The 19378-nt window shown below is 36.4% G+C and overlaps 1 protein-coding gene across 7 annotated transcripts in view; it reads left to right on the plus strand.

Annotated features, from left to right (window-relative positions):
- CNOT1 (CCR4-NOT transcription complex subunit 1) overlaps nucleotides 1-19378 on the plus strand; it is a 94930-nt gene that overhangs the window by 73989 nt on the left and 1563 nt on the right. For 4 of the 7 annotated variants that reach the window (XM_031458336.2, XM_064489106.1, XM_031458338.2 and 1 more), the window contains 18 exons: nucleotides 418-548; nucleotides 1913-2209; nucleotides 2921-3061; nucleotides 3159-3263; nucleotides 3875-3994; nucleotides 5178-5369; nucleotides 5925-6067; nucleotides 6551-6659; nucleotides 6758-6927; nucleotides 7590-7842; nucleotides 10026-10274; nucleotides 11233-11396; nucleotides 11603-11720; nucleotides 12851-12952; nucleotides 15418-15591; nucleotides 16463-16612; nucleotides 17288-17468; nucleotides 18855-18987. In XM_031458336.2, the coding sequence (XP_031314196.2) occupies nucleotides 418-548; nucleotides 1913-2209; nucleotides 2921-3061; nucleotides 3159-3263; nucleotides 3875-3994; nucleotides 5178-5369; nucleotides 5925-6067; nucleotides 6551-6659; nucleotides 6758-6927; nucleotides 7590-7842; nucleotides 10026-10274; nucleotides 11233-11396; nucleotides 11603-11720; nucleotides 12851-12952; nucleotides 15418-15591; nucleotides 16463-16612; nucleotides 17288-17468; nucleotides 18855-18987 (2932 nt within the window). The remainder of the gene's footprint in view (nucleotides 1-417; nucleotides 549-1912; nucleotides 2210-2920; nucleotides 3062-3158; nucleotides 3264-3874; nucleotides 3995-5177; nucleotides 5370-5924; nucleotides 6068-6550; nucleotides 6660-6757; nucleotides 6928-7589; nucleotides 7843-10025; nucleotides 10275-11232; nucleotides 11397-11602; nucleotides 11721-12850; nucleotides 12953-15417; nucleotides 15592-16462; nucleotides 16613-17287; nucleotides 17469-18854; nucleotides 18988-19378) is intronic. The other 3 variants (XM_031458339.2, XM_031458341.2, XM_031458340.2) reach the window with 1 other exon arrangement.

The following is a 19378-nucleotide window of genomic DNA, read 5'->3' on the forward strand; positions in this document are numbered from 1 at the left end:
TAGGAGTGTTGAATGATTGGGACATGTGGTTAGAATAAACCAGATTTTCTTTCTTTCTCAGTCCTCAGTAGTTTAAGACTCCCCAGGTAAAACTAGGAAACAGCCTAGATTGAAAAGTGACATCTATGATATAGAATAATCTAACAAGGCTTGGGCCTGCTAATGTGGCATGACTCCTCAGTTGATTTCTGTGTCCTGTCACTCCGCCACTGACATAATTTTACATGTGATGTTCAAATTTCTGCTAAAATAACAATTTCCCTCATAATAATTCAGGGTAGGAAAAATGAGACCTCTGCCCCTCTCTCCCCATTCAGTTAGTTTAATTAGATAAAGGTCACTTAATACCTTGTTAATTTTCTAGTAAAATCAGAAATTGTACTTTTATTAGCACTTATTTTATCTCTTTACATTTAGCAACTTCTACAACACCAGCTACCAGTACCACCTGTACAGCCACAGTTCCACCACAGCCACAGTATAGTTACCACGACATCAATGTCTATTCCCTCGCGGGCCTGGCACCACACATTACTCTAAACCCAACAGTAAGTAAATACCACTCTGTTCCTCAGTTTGTACTTTGTGACAAGGTAAATCGGTCCCCTTCCCTTCCTTTCTCTTTCATTCCTTATGGATTCCTAGGTTGTCGGCTTTCGTTGCAGAGAGTAGGGATTGGGATCTGCTGTATAGTATAGCTGGGATATTTTTCTACTCTAAAAATAAGTCATTGTGGCTAGACATCGTTTATATTAGTTCCTCATATCCAAACCCATGATTTTAAAATTAAGTCAGCTGCCAATATGATCACAATCTCCAGGATTCATCACCACGTCACCTTAGTCGTGTGTTAGTCCATGTCTTTCGGCAGATAGCTGGAACTGTGCTGATGGTATGTGTACATATAAAATCTCCAGGGCAAGATCTGGAAGTATGGGTCTTAGTACGCAGTTATGTTTCTGTGGTCTGGTTCTGGGAGGCTGTCTGGTCTAAAGTCATATAAAATAACTTCTCGTCAATCCTTTTCCTGTATCATTAAAAGTAGTGTTTTACTCTATATTCAAGGTGGTAATTGCTTGTTTATCCTTAGTTTTTTATTTTTTAACACAGTGGTATAGTTCAGAGTCAGATTTCATGGCCTTTGCCTTTTAGAGCCTGAAAATGTTTACAAATACGGGAGTAACATTAATACACTGAAGTTTTGTATTTAAAGGTCTTTGAAAGGCTTTAAAAGAGATAATTTTTAACATGTTTTGGTTTGTTTTTGCTTCTATAGATGTGGCGCTTAGTTTTGGGGGGAAAACCTACGTCTAGAAATTATGATTATTTTATAATACTCCCAGCAATCTGATTACTTTCATAAGTTCATCATGAATAGTTTTTAAGTTTCCTAAAATTCAGTAAATTAAAGAGATCAAGCAAATATTATACCTGAGATAAAAGATTGGAAACAGTCTTTCAAGTGAAGCCAAAGTTTTCAGTGTACAGTAATTTTTATAAAATGCTTGCTGTTTTGAGGGATTATTTATAGCAATAATAGTTTTTGTAGAAAGCCTTTTCTCTGTAAACTTGGTTCTTTTTTAATTTCCCCAAGTTAAGTACTTGAGCCAAAAATTTTAAGTAAGCAGGTAATGTCTTTAAACATGTTGTAATAAACAATTTTCCCACTAAACTTAGAATTTTTTTAAGAATCAAAGACATAATCATATGTCACAAAATAAACTGAATACTACTCCCTCTTTGGGAGTATTGATTATTGATAAATAACCTATTTCCGGAGCTTCTTGTTTGAAGTGGAAATTGGTAGTTCATGATTAACCTTGAAGTAATTCCAGAAATCATGGGTGTGATTACCAATAGAAATTGGGTTGTCTTATTAAAACAAGCTGATGGCTTGTTTTTTCCTCCCTAGATTCCCTTGTTTCAGGCCCATCCACAGTTGAAGCAGTGTGTGCGGCAAGCAATTGAACGGGCTGTCCAGGAGCTGGTCCATCCTGTGGTGGATCGATCAATTAAGATTGCCATGACTACTTGTGAGCAAATAGTCAGGAAGGATTTTGCCCTGGATTCTGAGGAATCTCGAATGCGAATAGCAGCTCATCACATGATGCGTAACTTGACAGCTGGAATGGCTATGATTACTTGCAGGGAACCTTTGCTCATGAGCATATCTACCAACCTGAAAAACAGTTTTGCCTCAGCCCTTCGTGTAAGTTGATTGTTTTCATGTTGTAGTGTAAAACTCATTACTGCTTGTCTGAAAGAGTTTCTTTCTCTTTACGTGTAGCAGTGGATATTTCCACTTACTCTAGTAGTCACTATATGTGTTTGATGTCTTCCTTCCCCTTAGATTGTAAATTCTGTGAGGTGAAGATCATGTCTGTTTTTGCTCCTGTTGTATCCTCAGTATTGTTTGGCAGATACTAGATATACCTCATATTCACTGGTTTAAAGAAATGAAGGATTGTTTTTTTAATTGTGTAAGTTAAAAGTCTTGATTCTGTCTACCATGAAGGATTTAGATTTAAAGCACTTTGGAGTGGGACAGTATGGAACAATTTAAAGTGACTGTGCATGCACACACACGAGCATTTACTCTCTTTAATTAAGCAGTTCAGTTATTAATTTGAAGCCTCAGATATATGTCATGGTGCATAATGCCTTTGTTTACTGCTTTACCGTTTTCATGGTATTCAGTATCTTCACAACAACCTTGTAAGATGTTTCAGTTGAGTAGTAATTTTATCTTATAGGTGAACATGATTGTTAGACTATTTTGTGGTCACAGCTAATGAGTCATAAGTAGAGTTGGAAGTTTTAATTCATTTGTCTGAATGCTGCATTTTCTGTTCTCCTATCTGTTTTGTCTGTCCACAGAAAAAAACTTTAAATTTTTTTCCGTCTCTCCCCCTCCCAATAGACTGCATCCCCACAACAAAGGGAAATGATGGATCAGGCAGCTGCTCAGTTAGCTCAGGACAATTGTGAATTAGCTTGCTGTTTTATTCAGAAGACTGCGGTAGAAAAAGCAGGCCCTGAGATGGACAAGAGATTAGCAACAGTAAGTGTTTAGCTTTTGCCTTTTAAGTTTTTTTTTTTTTTCCATTTAAGAAGGTGCCTCATAACAAGAACCTCAGTGATTTATTTTTTATTTGCAGGAATTTGAGCTGAGAAAACATGCTAGGCAAGAAGGTCGCAGGTACTGTGATCCTGTTGTGTTAACATACCAAGCTGAGCGGATGCCAGAGCAAATCAGGCTGAAAGTGAGAACTGGGGGCCCTGTCTCTCCTTTCCCCATCTTTGTTTTCTTTCTGTTCTTATTGCTTAAACTCCTCGCAAGGACTAGAATATTGAGATTAAATGCCATTTCTGAGAAAGCATTTCATTTCACTTAAAGGCTACCTGTAGGAAAGGCATAGGAATTGTTTCGATGTGTCTCCTCCCCCATTGTTGAAGTGCTGCTATTAAGAGTTTATATACCTTTTAGTTTTTATGTTTCCCAACCTAGTCTTCCCTTCTGGTTCTTGAGTTTTTATTGCTAGTTGCCTTTTGGTGTGAAGGTGATGTTGAGAAATCTGATCATTTTTATCAACTCCACTGGAGAATTGCTCCCACATGGTCCTACTTGGGGCATTTTTGTGTGGAAAACTCTTAATTTATAAATGAGGGTGATTCTGACAGGTCTCAGGGAAAAAGGAAATACTGTTGAACTGTATGTCTGCACATGCATGCACATTCAGTCACGTTCTATCAGCTCCTGTGCACCCCTCTCAGAATTCCCTGTGCTTACTCCCATGCAAATTTTCCACTTTGAGAAAAAGTTTCCCTTGATTGTGAAGAAGGATCCTGTTAAAGTAGGTTTTCTTTTTCCAAGGTTGGTGGTGTTGACCCAAAACAGCTGGCTGTTTATGAGGAGTTTGCACGCAATGTGCCTGGCTTCTTGCCTACGAATGATTTAAGTCAGCCCACAGGATTTTTAGCTCAGCCCATGAAGGTAAATACTTGTCTTGAATTAAATTGAGTAATTTACAGTTGAATTTGAATCTTTTTGCTAATCTGTCATTTGTTCCTGGGAGCTTAAATTATAGGGGGAAAAATTACCCACAGCTATTGAGTTGTTGAGTATATGTTTCTTTGTATCAAATCAGCATGGCATTCAGGATTTTGTTTGTTTTGTTTAAATCCATGAGGTTGATTTAACTTTCATGTTTGGCCTAATTAAAGGAATTTACATGGTGACCTCATGGCTTCCCTTGTTCCTTGTAAAAGGATTTTCTAAAAATTTGAAACATTTACAGAAAAGTTGAAAATGTGGAGGGAAGCATTTTACCCTTGAACCATTTGAACATGACCTTAATGTCTCAATCACTTTTGAATCCTTTGTGTGTTTTCTACAAAGATGTTCTCCTATGTGACCATAGTATAACCATTGAAATCAGGCAGTTAGCACTGATATGTGAATATCATCTAATCCTTAGACCTCACCCATATTTTACCAAGTGTGCAAATACTACCTTTTTGTAGTAAATTGATCTAAATCAGAATCACACGTTTCGTTTAGTTATCATATTTAAAGATTTTAAAAACTAGGGAAAAATTCCTCACAGGTCAATCCAGTACAGCTCCTTTTCTCATCTTTTTATGACCAGACGCTTTCAGATTATAGACCAGTGATTTTGTAGAATGGCCTGATTTGGGTTTGTCCAGTATGTTCTCATGAATAGATTGAGCCTAGTGCATTTGTGATAAGAATATCACAGAAATGGTGCTGTGTTCTTATTCTGTCTATCCTATCAGGTTTTGACAGTTGGACTGAATACAATATTTTCCATGGTTTGGATTATTTACTTTCATAGGCCAAAGACAGATTATTAGATGCTACAAGTGGTACTGCTCTCACCCTGTCCCATTTATCATGCTCTCTTTCATCACTTGATTGTGTTGATGTCTGCCAGGCTTTCCACTGTCAAGTGAAAACTCCCACCCCCCATGCCTGCTCTGCACTGCTCACCTAATGGCATTAAGACCAAATAGTTCAGGAAGGGAAATGGAAAAGCCCTCGGTATTTTGATGAAAAAGAAAAAAAGTGGGGGTAGTAAACACATTAACAGACTTTTCGTATGTGCTGGTGAAAAATCTTTTTTTCTCTTTTTTGGTTGTTTTCTCCTCTAAAACAGCAAGCTTGGGCAACAGATGATGTAGCTCAGATTTATGATAAGTGCATTACAGAGCTGGAGCAGCATCTTCATGCCATCCCACCGACTTTGGCCATGAATCCTCAAGCTCAGGCTCTTAGGAGTCTTTTGGAGGTTGTAGTATTATCTCGAAACTCTCGGGATGCCATAGCTGCTCTTGGATTGCTCCAGAAGGTTAGTTTTTAAACTGTGGCCTTTAGAAGAAACTAGGTTTGTAAATGCCTAGTGACCTGCACCATCATCTACTTAAGTTATCCTTAAGACTTAAAATAATATAAAGCAAGTTGTGTTCTGTAATAAGCAGGTGATTTTCTCCAGTGCGTTACAAATAGTAAAGTAGAAAATCTTTTCTTTTTTCCTGTTAATGTAAGCTTTTCGAGAATTATGATAATTTAAGAAACTTTGGAAGATATCCCTCTACATTTTGAGGGATAGGTTGATCCAAGTACTTGGATAATGGGGCAAGGTATATTGGGTTTTGACTGTGTAAGGACAGTGAAGCCTTTCTTGAAGCCCTTCTTGACAATGAAGAACACAGCATAAACTGGAAAGAACTTAGAGAGTCTCTGTGTTAGGCAAGTGAAAAGGATTTTGGTGAGTGGAGAGACTGTTGACTTGAGGCTTTAGAAAGTATATTGTACTTTGCATTAATATTTGGTTCTTTACTTTGATAATTGGGCTGAGTACTGTATTTTCCATAGTTCTGAGCACTTTTTTTTTCTTCTGTAGGCTGTAGAGGGCTTACTAGATGCCACCAGTGGTGCTGATGCCGACCTCCTGCTTCGCTATAGGGAGTGCCACCTCTTGGTCTTAAAAGCTCTTCAAGATGGCCGGGCATATGGGTCTCCGTGGTGTAACAAACAGATCACAAGGTCAGTAGCCATCTTAGAATTCTGAGTAATACTTATTGACCTGCCTTCTGACATACATGGCCCTATTTATGTTCAGGCAGGAATTTCTAATTTTAAGTAGTGAGAGAATTGTTGACTTTTATCCTTTTTCCATCTGGTGCCCATGATGGATATAGGAAGCCAGTATCTTGTTTTGGGGAATAAATTATAGGTCATTGGTTTTAAAAGGTTTCAGTGGTTTCATAGAAGTGATATTCATACATAAATAATGTCTTAAATGGAATGCTTTGTTTTCTAGCCTTTGAGAGTAAAACTTCAGTTTTAACACTGGGTTGTCTGTTCTTCTTAATTACTGGCTATTTTGAATCTTGAAAACTGATTTGCTCCTGGCTTCTCGTTCCTTAATTTGGAACAAGTTACCATTGAATAAAATGGGTTCTTTATTTTACCTATTGATACACAATATGGTTTAAGCCTTTGTGAGTAAAGAAATACCTTTTTTAGGTGCCTAATTGAATGTCGGGATGAATATAAATATAATGTGGAGGCAGTGGAGTTGCTAATTCGCAATCATTTGGTCAATATGCAACAGTATGATCTTCACCTGGCTCAGGTATGGAAGGAAATAAAGAGGAAAAGGGATTCTGGTAGTTGGGAAGTGTGTTTGTTGTAAGTGTTGTCTTTCTTACATTGTGCTTTCTATGTTGCCAGTCAATGGAGAATGGTTTGAACTACATGGCTGTGGCATTTGCTATGCAATTGGTAAAAATCCTGCTGGTGGATGAAAGGAGTGTTGCCCATGTTACTGAGGCAGATCTCTTCCACACCATTGAAACCCTCATGAGGATTAATGCTCACTCCAGAGGCAATGCTCCTGAAGGGTGAGGTTGAAATGCTTTGGGATCCTTGTGTATTCAACAGTTTAAGAATGAGCTTTAGAAATGAATGTGCAAACTTAACTAACATTACCTGTTACATAACTGCTTTACCTACAACATATGGTAAGCTTTGGTGAGGCCTAGTGTTGTCGCTTTAAGTATGAGAGCTTAACTAACTGCCAAGCCTTCTTGCTATAGAGCAGTGTATACAGCACTAGACTTGGTGTCAGAGTCCTCTGTTTAAGGCCTGGCTCTGATGCTTAAAATCTGATTTGAGGCAAGTTGACTTAACCCTCCCTAAGCCTGTTTCTTATATAAAATGGAAACAATATCTTGAAGAACTGTTGAGAATTAAGATAAATAACATAAAGCATGATACATAGTAGGCATGCAGTGAATAATTTGTTGATCAGGAACATCAGCTCCATTTCAGTGGGCATCATTTTTTTTTGTCAAGAGGTGGCTTAACTGAGGTCAGTCATTTGCACATATGTCCCCATGAATAAACAGATATGAAGAAATCAAGGATAGTTTTGTTTAAATATGGGAATGGTAAAATGATCATCACTCTTGTAGTTTGTATTAAATAAGCAAATTGTCCAACTGTATGTCTTGAAATCACAACCATGAGTAGACTGATTTTCCTTCTGGATTTATTATACTAGATTGCCCCAGCTGATGGAAGTAGTGCGATCCAACTATGAAGCAATGATTGATCGTGCTCATGGAGGCCCAAACTTTATGATGCATTCTGGGATCTCTCAAGCCTCAGAGTATGATGATCCTCCAGGCCTGAGGGAGAAGGCAGAATATCTACTGAGGGAATGGGTGAATCTCTACCATTCAGCAGCAGCTGGTCGTGACAGTACCAAAGCTTTCTCTGCGTTTGTTGGACAGGTAGAGCTTTTGGAAAGAAAGGTGCTTTTTATTCAACATAAGTAGGGTGTGATACCTCCAATATTAAAGCTCAGTATTATGTATCTGTGGTCAGTTACCTCCATACTCATGTAAACCAAAAATGTCATCATCATTACTCTGTTAAACTGATACAGTTTATTTTCTCATCGTTGGTTACTAAGCAGTAAAGTCAACATTCCCCACCACCCCCTTTAGTTCTTTTTACCTGATTTCAATTGTCACAGCTACAAAGTACAGTGGGTCAGATAATGAATAATGAAATTGCTAGATGTATGGAGTAATTTTATCAGCTTGATAATCAACAATGATTGGGTTATGGGCTAATAAAGTTCTTATAATAGCCCATGTTTTAAAAAAACAGCAAAAAAGCAAAAATAAAAACCTTAAGTATTTAAATAGTAGAGCTTTTTATTGCATTTTCTAAATTAAATCACGTATCTACCGAAAACTGATGAACATGTTTTTTGGGAAATAGTGTTTAGTATTTATTTTCATTTGATCTAAATTAGGCTTTGAGTTAAAGCGTTAGGAAACAAGTCCCTAGCTAAAAACTAAGTCTAGCAGGAATATTTGTGAACAGGATGAACGGAAAAAAATACAGGAAGGGAGCCTACATTTGTAAGAGTACCATTGAGCATTTTGTTTTTGATCATCACTGGCTGCTTTTAGCCACTTTCATACCCAGTAGTCATTGTGTCCTAATCATACTATTTGGCTGGTGAGAGTGATGCTTTCCCAAAACTGGCCTTAAAGTTCTTACAGTAGAGCTGTAATAGTGTTCATTCAGGGAGAGATACTTGCTTATTTCTGCAGTTTGACCATTGTATTTCTTCAAACTGAGACCAAAGATTAGGTGTGCCACCAAAAAAAGGATATAGATTAGATATATTATCAGATAAATGACAAATGAACATGGAAGAGTTGGTTTGAATTTTAGAAGCTGTTAGAAATTGTATTTACTTTTCAAGGTGACTGATTTCTTTGTAAAGCAAACTAAGTTAAGTTTTTCCCTTAAAAGAATCCAGGGAATTACAAAACATACCCATGCCCTTTGAAAAGTTGTTACTGCATGTTTACAGTTTGATTTGGATGGAAGGATTTTTAATCAATTGGTTTTTGTGATCATTGATATTTCATGGGTATGGATGTGGCACCTGTCGCAGCTCTTCCTGTTTGCTTATTTGCTCGTTTCTTCTCTTGGTTCGAAAAAGATACTGTATTATACTTTTCTATTCTCTTTTGCATCCTTTGAAACTTCCTTTTTCCTCTTATGCTCACTCTTGATCATAGCAGTCTGTCCTCATTTCTTCTCCCCCTTTAGTTTTTCAGATTTCAATGTAGAAAAGTCCCTTTGCTGGCCTTCTGTCTCGGCTAGGCTATATTCTTATCAGTTTAGCTTTTATATTACTTATCAAGGGACAGTTAAATTACTTTAAAATTTCCAAGATAACTGTCAAGTTTTCATTCTGGGCTTGGTTTCTTTGTTGAGTAAGCACTGACCTCCTCCCTCTGCAGCCTTAATGCTTGTTACGCTATCTTCTTTTTCTTCTTTTCTACTGGCTTAATAACTGCTCTGCTTCACTTCCAGATCACGTCATAAAATTTGTACTTTATCCTTTCTTTTAAATAAACTTGCCCTTTCCACTTAATTTATATTAAAATAATTGGGTATGATCTGTGAGCATTTTCATTTGGTGCCTCCTTATTGTATAAATTATTTGATTTTCCTAATGTAGCTAGTTGGAGTTTCAAAAACTTTGTTGTTATTGGTTAAGTCAGTTGGAAGAAATTTTCTTAAATTCTGTGAGAAAATAAAATATATGTAACTTAATCTCTTCCTTGGGGGAAATATACATTGACTAGAATGTATTAATATGATTTAATGGGTTACTAACGGTTTAATTTGCATAGTTAACTTTCAGAATTATTGGCTATGGAGTGCTGTTCAAAATTGCCATGTTACTAGCTCTTTTTCAGTTCCCATCAAACTTAAAACTGAAGGAATTCTATCATGGGTCCTTAATGGAGAAGTCATTATCATGACACTTTTTTTTTAAAACAAAGTAAGAATTAGAAATGTGACAGTAGGATTAAATGAGGAAATATTTCTTAAACATGAAAATTAGAAGTTTATTCATGTGTATTATCTCATTTGCCTTTTAATGTTTTTGTTCTTTTGGTAGATGCATCAGCAAGGAATCCTGAAGACGGATGACCTCATAACAAGGTTCTTTCGTCTCTGTACTGAAATGTGTGTTGAGATCAGTTACCGTGCTCAGGCAGAGCAGCAGCACAATCCTGCTGCTAATCCCACCATGATCCGAGCCAAGTGCTATCACAACCTGGATGCCTTTGTCCGACTCATTGCACTGCTAGTGAAGCACTCAGGGGAGGCCACCAACACTGTCACAAAGATTAATCTGCTGAATAAGGTCTGAACTCCTTTCTTGCTTTAGTCTTTGCACACTTGAAGTCTTATCAGTGGTTCTTAACCCTACAGGGCCCTCCAAACATTTTGTAATGTCTTCTGTCCAGAAATTAAACTCATAGATGATATGTAAACATAATCATTGAATTTTAGAAGAAGAGTATGGTGCCTTAATGGACCCCCCTCCACCCCACCTAAAAAAACAAAACAAAAACTCATACTCTATTTTTAGTTATGTTAATGTTTGGTAATGACTACACTAGAAGACATTTAGGTAGTAGGAGATTTGCCCCCAAATACAGAATCACTGACTGAGATTGGCTAGATATGTCCATTGATAGCATAGATTGGCAACTCAGATACCACCAGTGATACTGCAGTTGTCTTGATTTTCTGAAAAGGAACAAAATACAGTATTGCTTGATTTATACAGTAGAACTCCTGGAAATTTGAATATTAAGATAGTGCAAAAGTGAACTTAGAGTTTGGTCTTGGGTAATTACTAATGGGTTATCACATTCCTCACTGTTAAGTGGTAAAATCAAGTTCTTAATACATTTTTGAAGCCTAATAGCTTACCTGTCTCCCATCTACTAAATACCAAAAGAAGTATTTTAAACCATTTGCCTCTTGTCAACTTTATGACAGACCAGAAAAATTAGATTGCTTCATTGTGTTAACATGATAAAATATGATGTAGTATGCTGACTTTTAGAACTTTAGAAAAACCAGCAGGCTCTTGTGGAAAGAATACATGTCTGGTCCAAGGATATTCAAAGGAAACATAACAAAACTCCTCAGGCCAAGTCAAACCAATATGTGGTCCTTTTGGCTACCATCATATAAATTTATATTCATATCCTTCTCATGTAGGGTGTAAGGATGCAAGGTAAAGAAGCATGACTAGAGAGTGGTAAATGAGTTATCTTCATGATTTACAAGCTCTCTAATCTGCTCTGTAGGTCCTTGGTATAGTAGTGGGAGTTCTCCTACAGGATCATGATGTTCGGCAAAGTGAATTTCAGCAGCTTCCCTACCATCGAATTTTTATCATGCTGCTCTTGGAACTCAATGCACCTGAGCATGTATTGGAAACCATTAATTTCCAGACACTTACAGCTTTCTGGTGAGTATTGTTTAATATAATACTGTTAAGGATTTCCTGTTAAGGATTGCTGTTTTAGTGTAGTAAAATTTGAGAAGTAGAACTCTTGTGGATTTCAGGCATGTTGGTTCACAGTGCAGGTTGCATATTGTCTCTTAATTATATTTATGTATTGTTTACTGTATTTAAGTTGGACTGTGCTTCTGACGAAGGTTTTATTTTTTCAGCAACACATTCCACATCTTGAGACCTACCAAAGCTCCTGGCTTTGTGTATGCTTGGCTTGAACTGATCTCCCATCGGATATTTATTGCAAGAATGCTGGCACATACGCCACAGCAGAAGGTGTGGCTGCAGTTTATCTCCTACAGATGAAGACTGTAACTACCTGGGGCTTATTAACACTCTTAGTCATTCAGTAGTAATTGTACTTCTTTCTTTCAGGCTTAGTTGGGAGTTCTTATATTTAGTTGTGGAGTCAAGTCATAGAGAGAGTACTTCACTGAAAGCCATTCCTCAGTGACTGGAGTACTGCTTCTTCATATCTGTTGTGTGTCACCTTATGTCAGTCTCTTAAGGATTTTCAAGAGAAAAAAAGTTGAAACCTTAAAGCACCTCTGTAGACAGCTAGCTGTATAAAACTCTGGGTAATGGAGGTCAAGAACCTGCCAGGTTCTCACTCTAGAGAGTCTTGCATTCAAGGTTGAGAGGACCACTGGTCTCTGCTGTATTTGAAGAATTAGAATCAAGTTTGAGTAATGAGTTTTTAGTATAATTGTGACTAAACACAGTTAACATGAGAAGTTCTCTTACATCTTGCAATTAAATGACAAGTGACTCTAGGAAGTACCCTTGATTGGCCCTTCAGATCAGAAGGAAATGTGACTATTATATGCTTGGTAAAAAAAGAACATGAAATAATCCTTAAATGGAGTTGGTTTTGTTCAGTGAAGAAATACATTCCAGGAGGAGGAAAAACATTGAATATATTGAATAAAACTACCCCCAAATGAACATAATTGGGATATGGTGAGCAGGCCGTGTTTGGCTGAAAATAGAAGATTCATGTTGTAAATTGGGTGAGGTTATTTGCCAGCAGTTGAGGGATTGGGAATGGGAAAACAAATGGTTGAGACCCAGGATTTAAAAGAAGGAATTAAGTAAACAGACCCTAGTTTCTCATGTGGCTCAGTGTTTTGTGTTTTGTGCCCTATTTAAGTTTTTGCTACAGGTGCAAGGACCTATGTTTCCTGGATTTTCTGGAGCCAGTTTGTTCTAAGCATTATTTTTTCAGTATCTCCATATTTTTGCCCACTCCTTTTTAATGCCAGTCTTTGAAAGGTATTAATGTCTGTATTCTCTAGTTACGTTAACATGAAGAAGAAATTAATCAAGTCACAGTGTAACTGCTTGGGCAGCTTCTTTGGTGGCAGAATGGCAAATGAGTATAATTATGATTCATTTCTTTTTTTCAGGGATGGCCTATGTACGCACAGCTACTGATTGATTTATTCAAATATTTAGCGCCTTTCCTTAGAAATGTGGAACTCACCAAACCTATGCAAATCCTCTACAAGGTAATTAATTTGGAGTTATAAAATTAAAATAATTAACACTAAGTGTTAAGTGTTAAAACTTAAAGCAGTTAAAAACACTTCAGCTGGGAATATGAGGCCTAATGTTTGTTTTATTAAGCTTTTAATGTATAACATATATTCAGAAAAGTGCAAAAAATCAAACATGTTTGCATAACCAGCACCTGATCATAGGTATTCATATTCATGTTTAACTTAGTAGACTCTGCCAGTTTTACAAAATGTGTATACCAGTTAACTCTTCAAGAAGCACATTAGAATTCTCTCCATATCCTTACCGTACTTGAAATTGTCTGTTTTTCATTTTAGTTACCCTCCTGCCCAATAAATATATAAGACTTTTCAACATCATTTTTAAAGTTCTTCATTTCCTGTTAGTTGATTCCTTACCTATGTCAAAATAGTTGACTATGTATGTATGTATGGGTACCTCTCTAGTTGATCTGTTTATCTGTTCTTAGGCCAGTATCAAACCTTGGTGAATGTAAGACTTACTCTAAAGCTAGAGTAATCAGGTAGAGCAAGTCGTCTTCAGTTTTGCTCTCTTGTAACACAGGCTATTCTGTATCATTTGCAGTCCCATAAAAACTTTGTAATCAGGGGGGAGGGTACAGCTCAAGTGGTTGAGTGCATGCTTAGCATGCATTAGGTCCTGGGTTCAATCCCCAGTACCGCTTCTAAAATAAATAAACAAACCTAATTACCTCCCTCCCCACTCAAAATTTAAATAAATAAATAAATAACTTTATCATCAGCTTCACTTCTAAAAGCTTGCTGGGATTTACATTGAGATTGCATTGAATCTATAGATGAGTTTGGAGAGTACAGACATCTTAATACTGTTGAGCCTTTAAATCCATAAATATATATTTCCATTTAGTTAGATCTAGATCTTTTATTTTACCCTGCAATCCTTTTGTAGTTTTCAGCATACAGGTTTTGAATGTTTTTCCTTAGATTTATTCCTGAATATTGATGTTTTTGTGAAACTGTAAAAGACATTTTTTTAAGTTTTCATTTCTTATTTGTTGGTGGTATATAGAAATAAAGTTGATTTTTGTATGTTGGCCTTGTATCCAGCTACCTTGCTAAATCTTTTTTTTCCCTGAGAGTTTATATGTATATTTTAGGGGAGGGGGCGTATTCTGTAGACACAGTCATTTCATCTGTGTGTAATAATAGGTTTTTTTGTTTTCTTGCCTATCACACTGGCCAGTAACTCCAGAACAGTGTGAAATAGAAGATAGTGATAATGGCATACTCATCTCATTAATGAGCTTGAGGAAAGCTTTCAGTAATTCATCATTAAGTATAATGTTTTTGCAAATATCTAGTTTTGTTTTGCAGATACCATTATCTGATTAAGGAAATGCCCTTCTATTCATAATCTGCTGATAGTTTAATGGATATTGAATTTTACTGAATGCTTTTTTTTGCAGTCAAGATCATGTAATTTTTTTTTCTGTTTATGTTATGAATCCATTAATTTTCAAATGCTTAAACTGCCGTTGTGTTCACTCCTGGACCATTTCATTGTGATACAGCACTGATTTCTTTTTGTACTCTTTAGGATTTTTGTAAAATTTTCATGTAAGGTTTTAGTATCAAGGTTAGTCTCATTGAAATGCTAGCCTCATTGAAAGAGGTGGAAAATAGTCTTTTTCTATTTTCTTAAGATCGTGAATAATGTTAAATTTTCTATAAATATTTTATAGATTTGCCAGTGAAGCCATCTAGGCCTTGAAATTTCTTTAGGTGAAGGGTTTTAACAACATATTTAATAACTTCTTTATTAAGGACTATTTAGATTTTCTTTTTTTGTTTGGGTTTTGGTAAGTTATATTTTTTAAAGTAATTTGTGTACTTTGTCTAAATTGTCAAATTTATTAGCATGAAGTTGTATAATAGTCTCTTAATTTAACTTTCACATCTGTGGGATCTGTAGTGAAGGTCCTTTTTCATTCCTAATACTGGTATTGTGTTTTCTCCATCAGTCTTGGTAGGGTTAATCAGTTTTATTAATCTTTTCCAAGAACCAATTTGCTAGCTTTGATTTCCATCCCCTGTTCTTGAAAAAAATTTTAATTGATTTCTGCTCTTTTTTCTTGTACTTATTTTGGTTTTCATTAGCTGTATTTTTTGCAGTTTCTGAAGATAAAAGCTTATATCACTGGTTTTTTTTTTGTTTGTTTGTTTTTGTCTGGCCTCTTCTAGCACATAGATCTAAGATTATAAATTTCAGATACCTAGCTTTTCATGATTCCCAAATATAAACATTTTGATAAATCACTTGTGATATTGTTAGTGTTAATTAAAGCCTGCATACATTTGAAATATGCTTTTGCCATTTTTTAAACTTAAGTTAAATTCATAGTAGTAAAAATGTTATTCCCATTTTCTTACTTAGTGTGAAAATAGCCAATGTTTTTCTTGTTTTTAAAAAATAGGGCACTTTGAGAGTGCTGCTGGTTCTTTTGCATGATTTCCCTGAGTTCCTTTGTGATTATCATTATGGATTCTGTGATGTGATTCCACCTAATTGTATCCAGCTAAGAAATCTGATCCTGAGTGCCTTCCCAAGAAACATGAGGCTCCCAGACCCATTCACTCCTAATCTGAAGGTAAAGTTCCAAACAGTTCAAGGAAAAGAAAATTACATCTTAATGTTTTAGTCCTTTTTCTGATGTGGGCTACCTACTCTCCCTAGCATACACACCTATAAGTTATTTGTTAGTTAAGGGCTCTTTGGAGGAAGCAGTCATGGTATTAAGCCTGATATAGTAGAGAAAGTATGATACTAGTGCTGAATATTGGTTCACGGTATTTGTCTAGTTGCTGTTTTCAATTTTGATATTAAATTTAGCTCTACTTATAGAACCTCAACCTAGGTGTTGGGCCAGTCATTTGCTGGGTGGCCCCAGTGGCACAGTATTGCAGAATAGACATTTGTAATGCCATAATTCACAGGTGTTTTGGATGTGTGTACTTGTGTTTTGTTTAAATTGTTGAAGTAAAGGAGAGAAGGGACTGTTTAAAATCATACCACGATGACATAGCTACTATAATTTTGATGTATGTTTTACTTTTTTTTTTTTTTTAAGAGTAGCAAGTATGTTATTGTCTTATTCTGTTGCTGCATCTTTTCAAAGATTAGGGCTCTTGGTAAGTGAGGAAATCTCATTCTGTACCCTTATTTTAAATTGAAGTCCAGGAAAAAAAGCAATTAGTGGTGTAAACTAGACTTTTCCACAAAAGGGTACCTATCCTGCCTTACTTTGTGAGAAGTACTATAGTGTAGAATGAGAGCCTACTATCATTTTGTATATACTCTTCTAATTAAAGATTAGTAAAAACTGGTATCTCTACTCTTCAAGATATTTATAACATGTATAGTTGTAGAAGAACAATCTTTCCACTTTCTGGCATAGATAAAATTTGCTGTTAAATTCTACAAATGCTTCTGGTTGTGATTCTTTTATTTGTCTGTGGCAGGTGGATATGTTGAGTGAAATTAATATCGCACCCCGGATTCTAACCAATTTTACTGGAGTGATGCCACCTCAGTTCAAAAAGGATTTGGATTCCTATCTTAAAACTCGATCACCTGTCACTTTTCTGTCTGATTTGCGCAGCAACCTACAGGTTACTCAGTTTGACTTAAATTCTTGTCTGTGTCTTTCATAGAAAGCACTTTGTGTGCACAGCCCTGTCTGTGGCCTTTTTGAAGTTAGTCTTTTCAACCTGATTTAAAAGTTTTAAAACATTGTCATTTCTAATGGTTGGATGAAATTAACTGGATTATACATTTTGCTAGTTCATTTTACTAGTGACACAAAGCTATAGCCTTGGAAGAAGCAACCAGAAAATGAACTGATTTTCTGTAAGAATAGACTGCTGACTATCATTCTCATTCTCTAAGACTCTTCTAAATAAATGGGTTCCAGTTCAATTTGCTGTATAGAATATGATTGGAGGTTATATTATCTTTCCAGTCTTCCCACACCAAGAAACCACATCTTTTTTCCCCCCTCTCCATATCTTTTTTATAATTGGTCTCAAACTTTATTTTTGTGCTGGTAACTATTAAAGCTTTGGCTTCTCAAGGGAAATCATGTTTCTGTTGTTGACACAACCAACCTTAGGCGGTGTATGTGTTGAATAGCCTCATACATTCCAGCGGATTTCTAAAATTTAAGTCACAATACTGGGAGCAGTTCAGCGTTTCTCTGAAAGACATAAAGAGGGTTCTTTGAAATACTGATGCCTGAATCCATCCTTTGTGAGAATAAGTCAGGAGTTTCTGTTTTGTTCATTTAGGTATCCAATGAGCCTGGCAATCGCTACAACCTCCAGCTCATTAATGCACTGGTGCTCTACGTAGGGACTCAGGCCATTGCACACATCCACAACAAGGGCAGCACACCTTCTATGAGCACGATCACCCACTCGGCTCACATGGACATCTTCCAGAACCTGGCTGTGGACTTGGACACTGAAGGTGAGTGAAGCCTGCCAATTCTCAGGGTGAAGCTCTCTATACTTTTTGTCACAATCTGGTCCTAAAAATACTTTGAACCACAAGAGAGAATATTCGGTCAATATGGTTATGGTCCTGGCTGGTTATTTTATCTTTAGTTGCATATAGTATCTGCTTAATGCAGAAAACACAGAATAGCATAAAGGAAAGGACTCATCCGTAATCCTTACTACGTTAGTTAATATTTCAGTGTGAGTGAGTGGAGTGGGTTTTTTAGTGTGAAAATAACATTTTCTTTTCATTAGGCTCGTTTTCAAAATAGGCTCATGTTAACTTGTTTTGTTAGCCTGCCTTTTATTCCTGCATTTATCAGTGCCTCTTTGCCAGGCAATATGTTAAATATTAGGTGTATAAAGATTAATGAATAGGACTTTCCCTCCCTTTTCTGCAAAAAGTTCACAGTATAACTCGTATTACAGGCCGCACCTTGCCTGGTTGAGCTCCAGCTTCTGGTACTCTGTATTCGTTCTGACACAACAGAGACTGTAGCAGGTGGTGACCAGCTGTACAGCCCTCATTTTAACATACACATACTTTAGAAGGATGCCTACTTTTAACTTTGCTGTGGACTCTTGAGAGGCTGGTTTTGAGTTATATACATGTATTAACTTGACTATTTGTAGGAAAGGGTTTGAGATAGCTTAAAATCAAGATTCAACACAATTAAATACCATTACGTCCAGAGCCCACCAAAAAGTGGGGGGTATAGCCTTTAAGGGGATGTAAAAACTCACTGTGATAGCCTTATAAACCTGAGTAATATCAAGCACAGGCAGACAGCCAAATCCAATTAAGATAATATTTATTCCAATATACTTTAAACTAGCATTTCTCAAAGTATAGTCTGGAAACACTTAGGGAATATCCCCAACACCCTTATAGAGGGGCTGTGAGATCAAAACTATTTTCATAATAATACATTTGCTTTTTTCTCCACACTCACTTGTCACAAGTGTACAGTGGAGGTGTCCAGAGGCTACATGAAGTACCATATTGGAACAGATTGAACACAAGGGCAGAAATAAGAATCCTGCAGAATATAAAAGTGACATTCTTTACTATTTTGGGGGGAGAAATACTTTTTTATTAACATGTTATATTAACATACAGTAGTTCTCTTATTTTTAAATAGACTATTTTTTTTAACTAAAAAGTTTTTAATGTGTAAATAGTAACGTAAAACCCATAGAAATGAAAATTCTTTGGGGACCTGAGAACCATAGGTTGAAACCAAAGGATAATTTGAGAGCCTATATCAGAAATCCAAACTCTATTCAGAAAGATTTGTCATCTCATGTTGGCCTTTCAGAGCAAATTCTTACTAAGCTGAGTTTTCTTAATTTCCAGGTCGGTATCTCTTCTTGAATGCAATTGCAAATCAGCTGCGGTACCCAAATAGCCACACTCACTACTTCAGCTGCACCATGCTGTACCTGTTTGCAGAGGCCAACACTGAAGCTATCCAAGAACAGATCACAAGGTAAGAGGAGTCATTTTTCAGTGGCTTCTAAATGGAGCCTCTTCCCCTTTATTATTAATTCTGAGTGTTTTCTCTGTGCATTCAGTGTTCACTGAGCATCTTTTATGTGTTAAATAGTTGTGAATGAAATGGACATGGTTCCTGCCCTTCTAATAATTAGTCTAATGGGCACAAAAAAATCACAGGTAGAGACCCATTAATCGTGGCTGAAACAAAAACTAGTTTTCAACAAAAGGCCACCAGCATTTTGATAGGTTAGGAGTTTTCCTCCCAGGTGGTTGTGTCAGCATTTTTATTCAGAGTCCTGAATCACACAGGCCTTTTAAAAGGCCATTACCTCTAGGTTGAAAGGCTTTAAGCAGGATAAATAACAGGATCATACTTGTGTTTT

Source organism: Camelus dromedarius, chromosome 9 (assembly GCF_036321535.1).
Source record: "Camelus dromedarius isolate mCamDro1 chromosome 9, mCamDro1.pat, whole genome shotgun sequence".
Lineage (NCBI taxonomy): Eukaryota > Metazoa > Chordata > Mammalia > Artiodactyla > Camelidae > Camelus > Camelus dromedarius.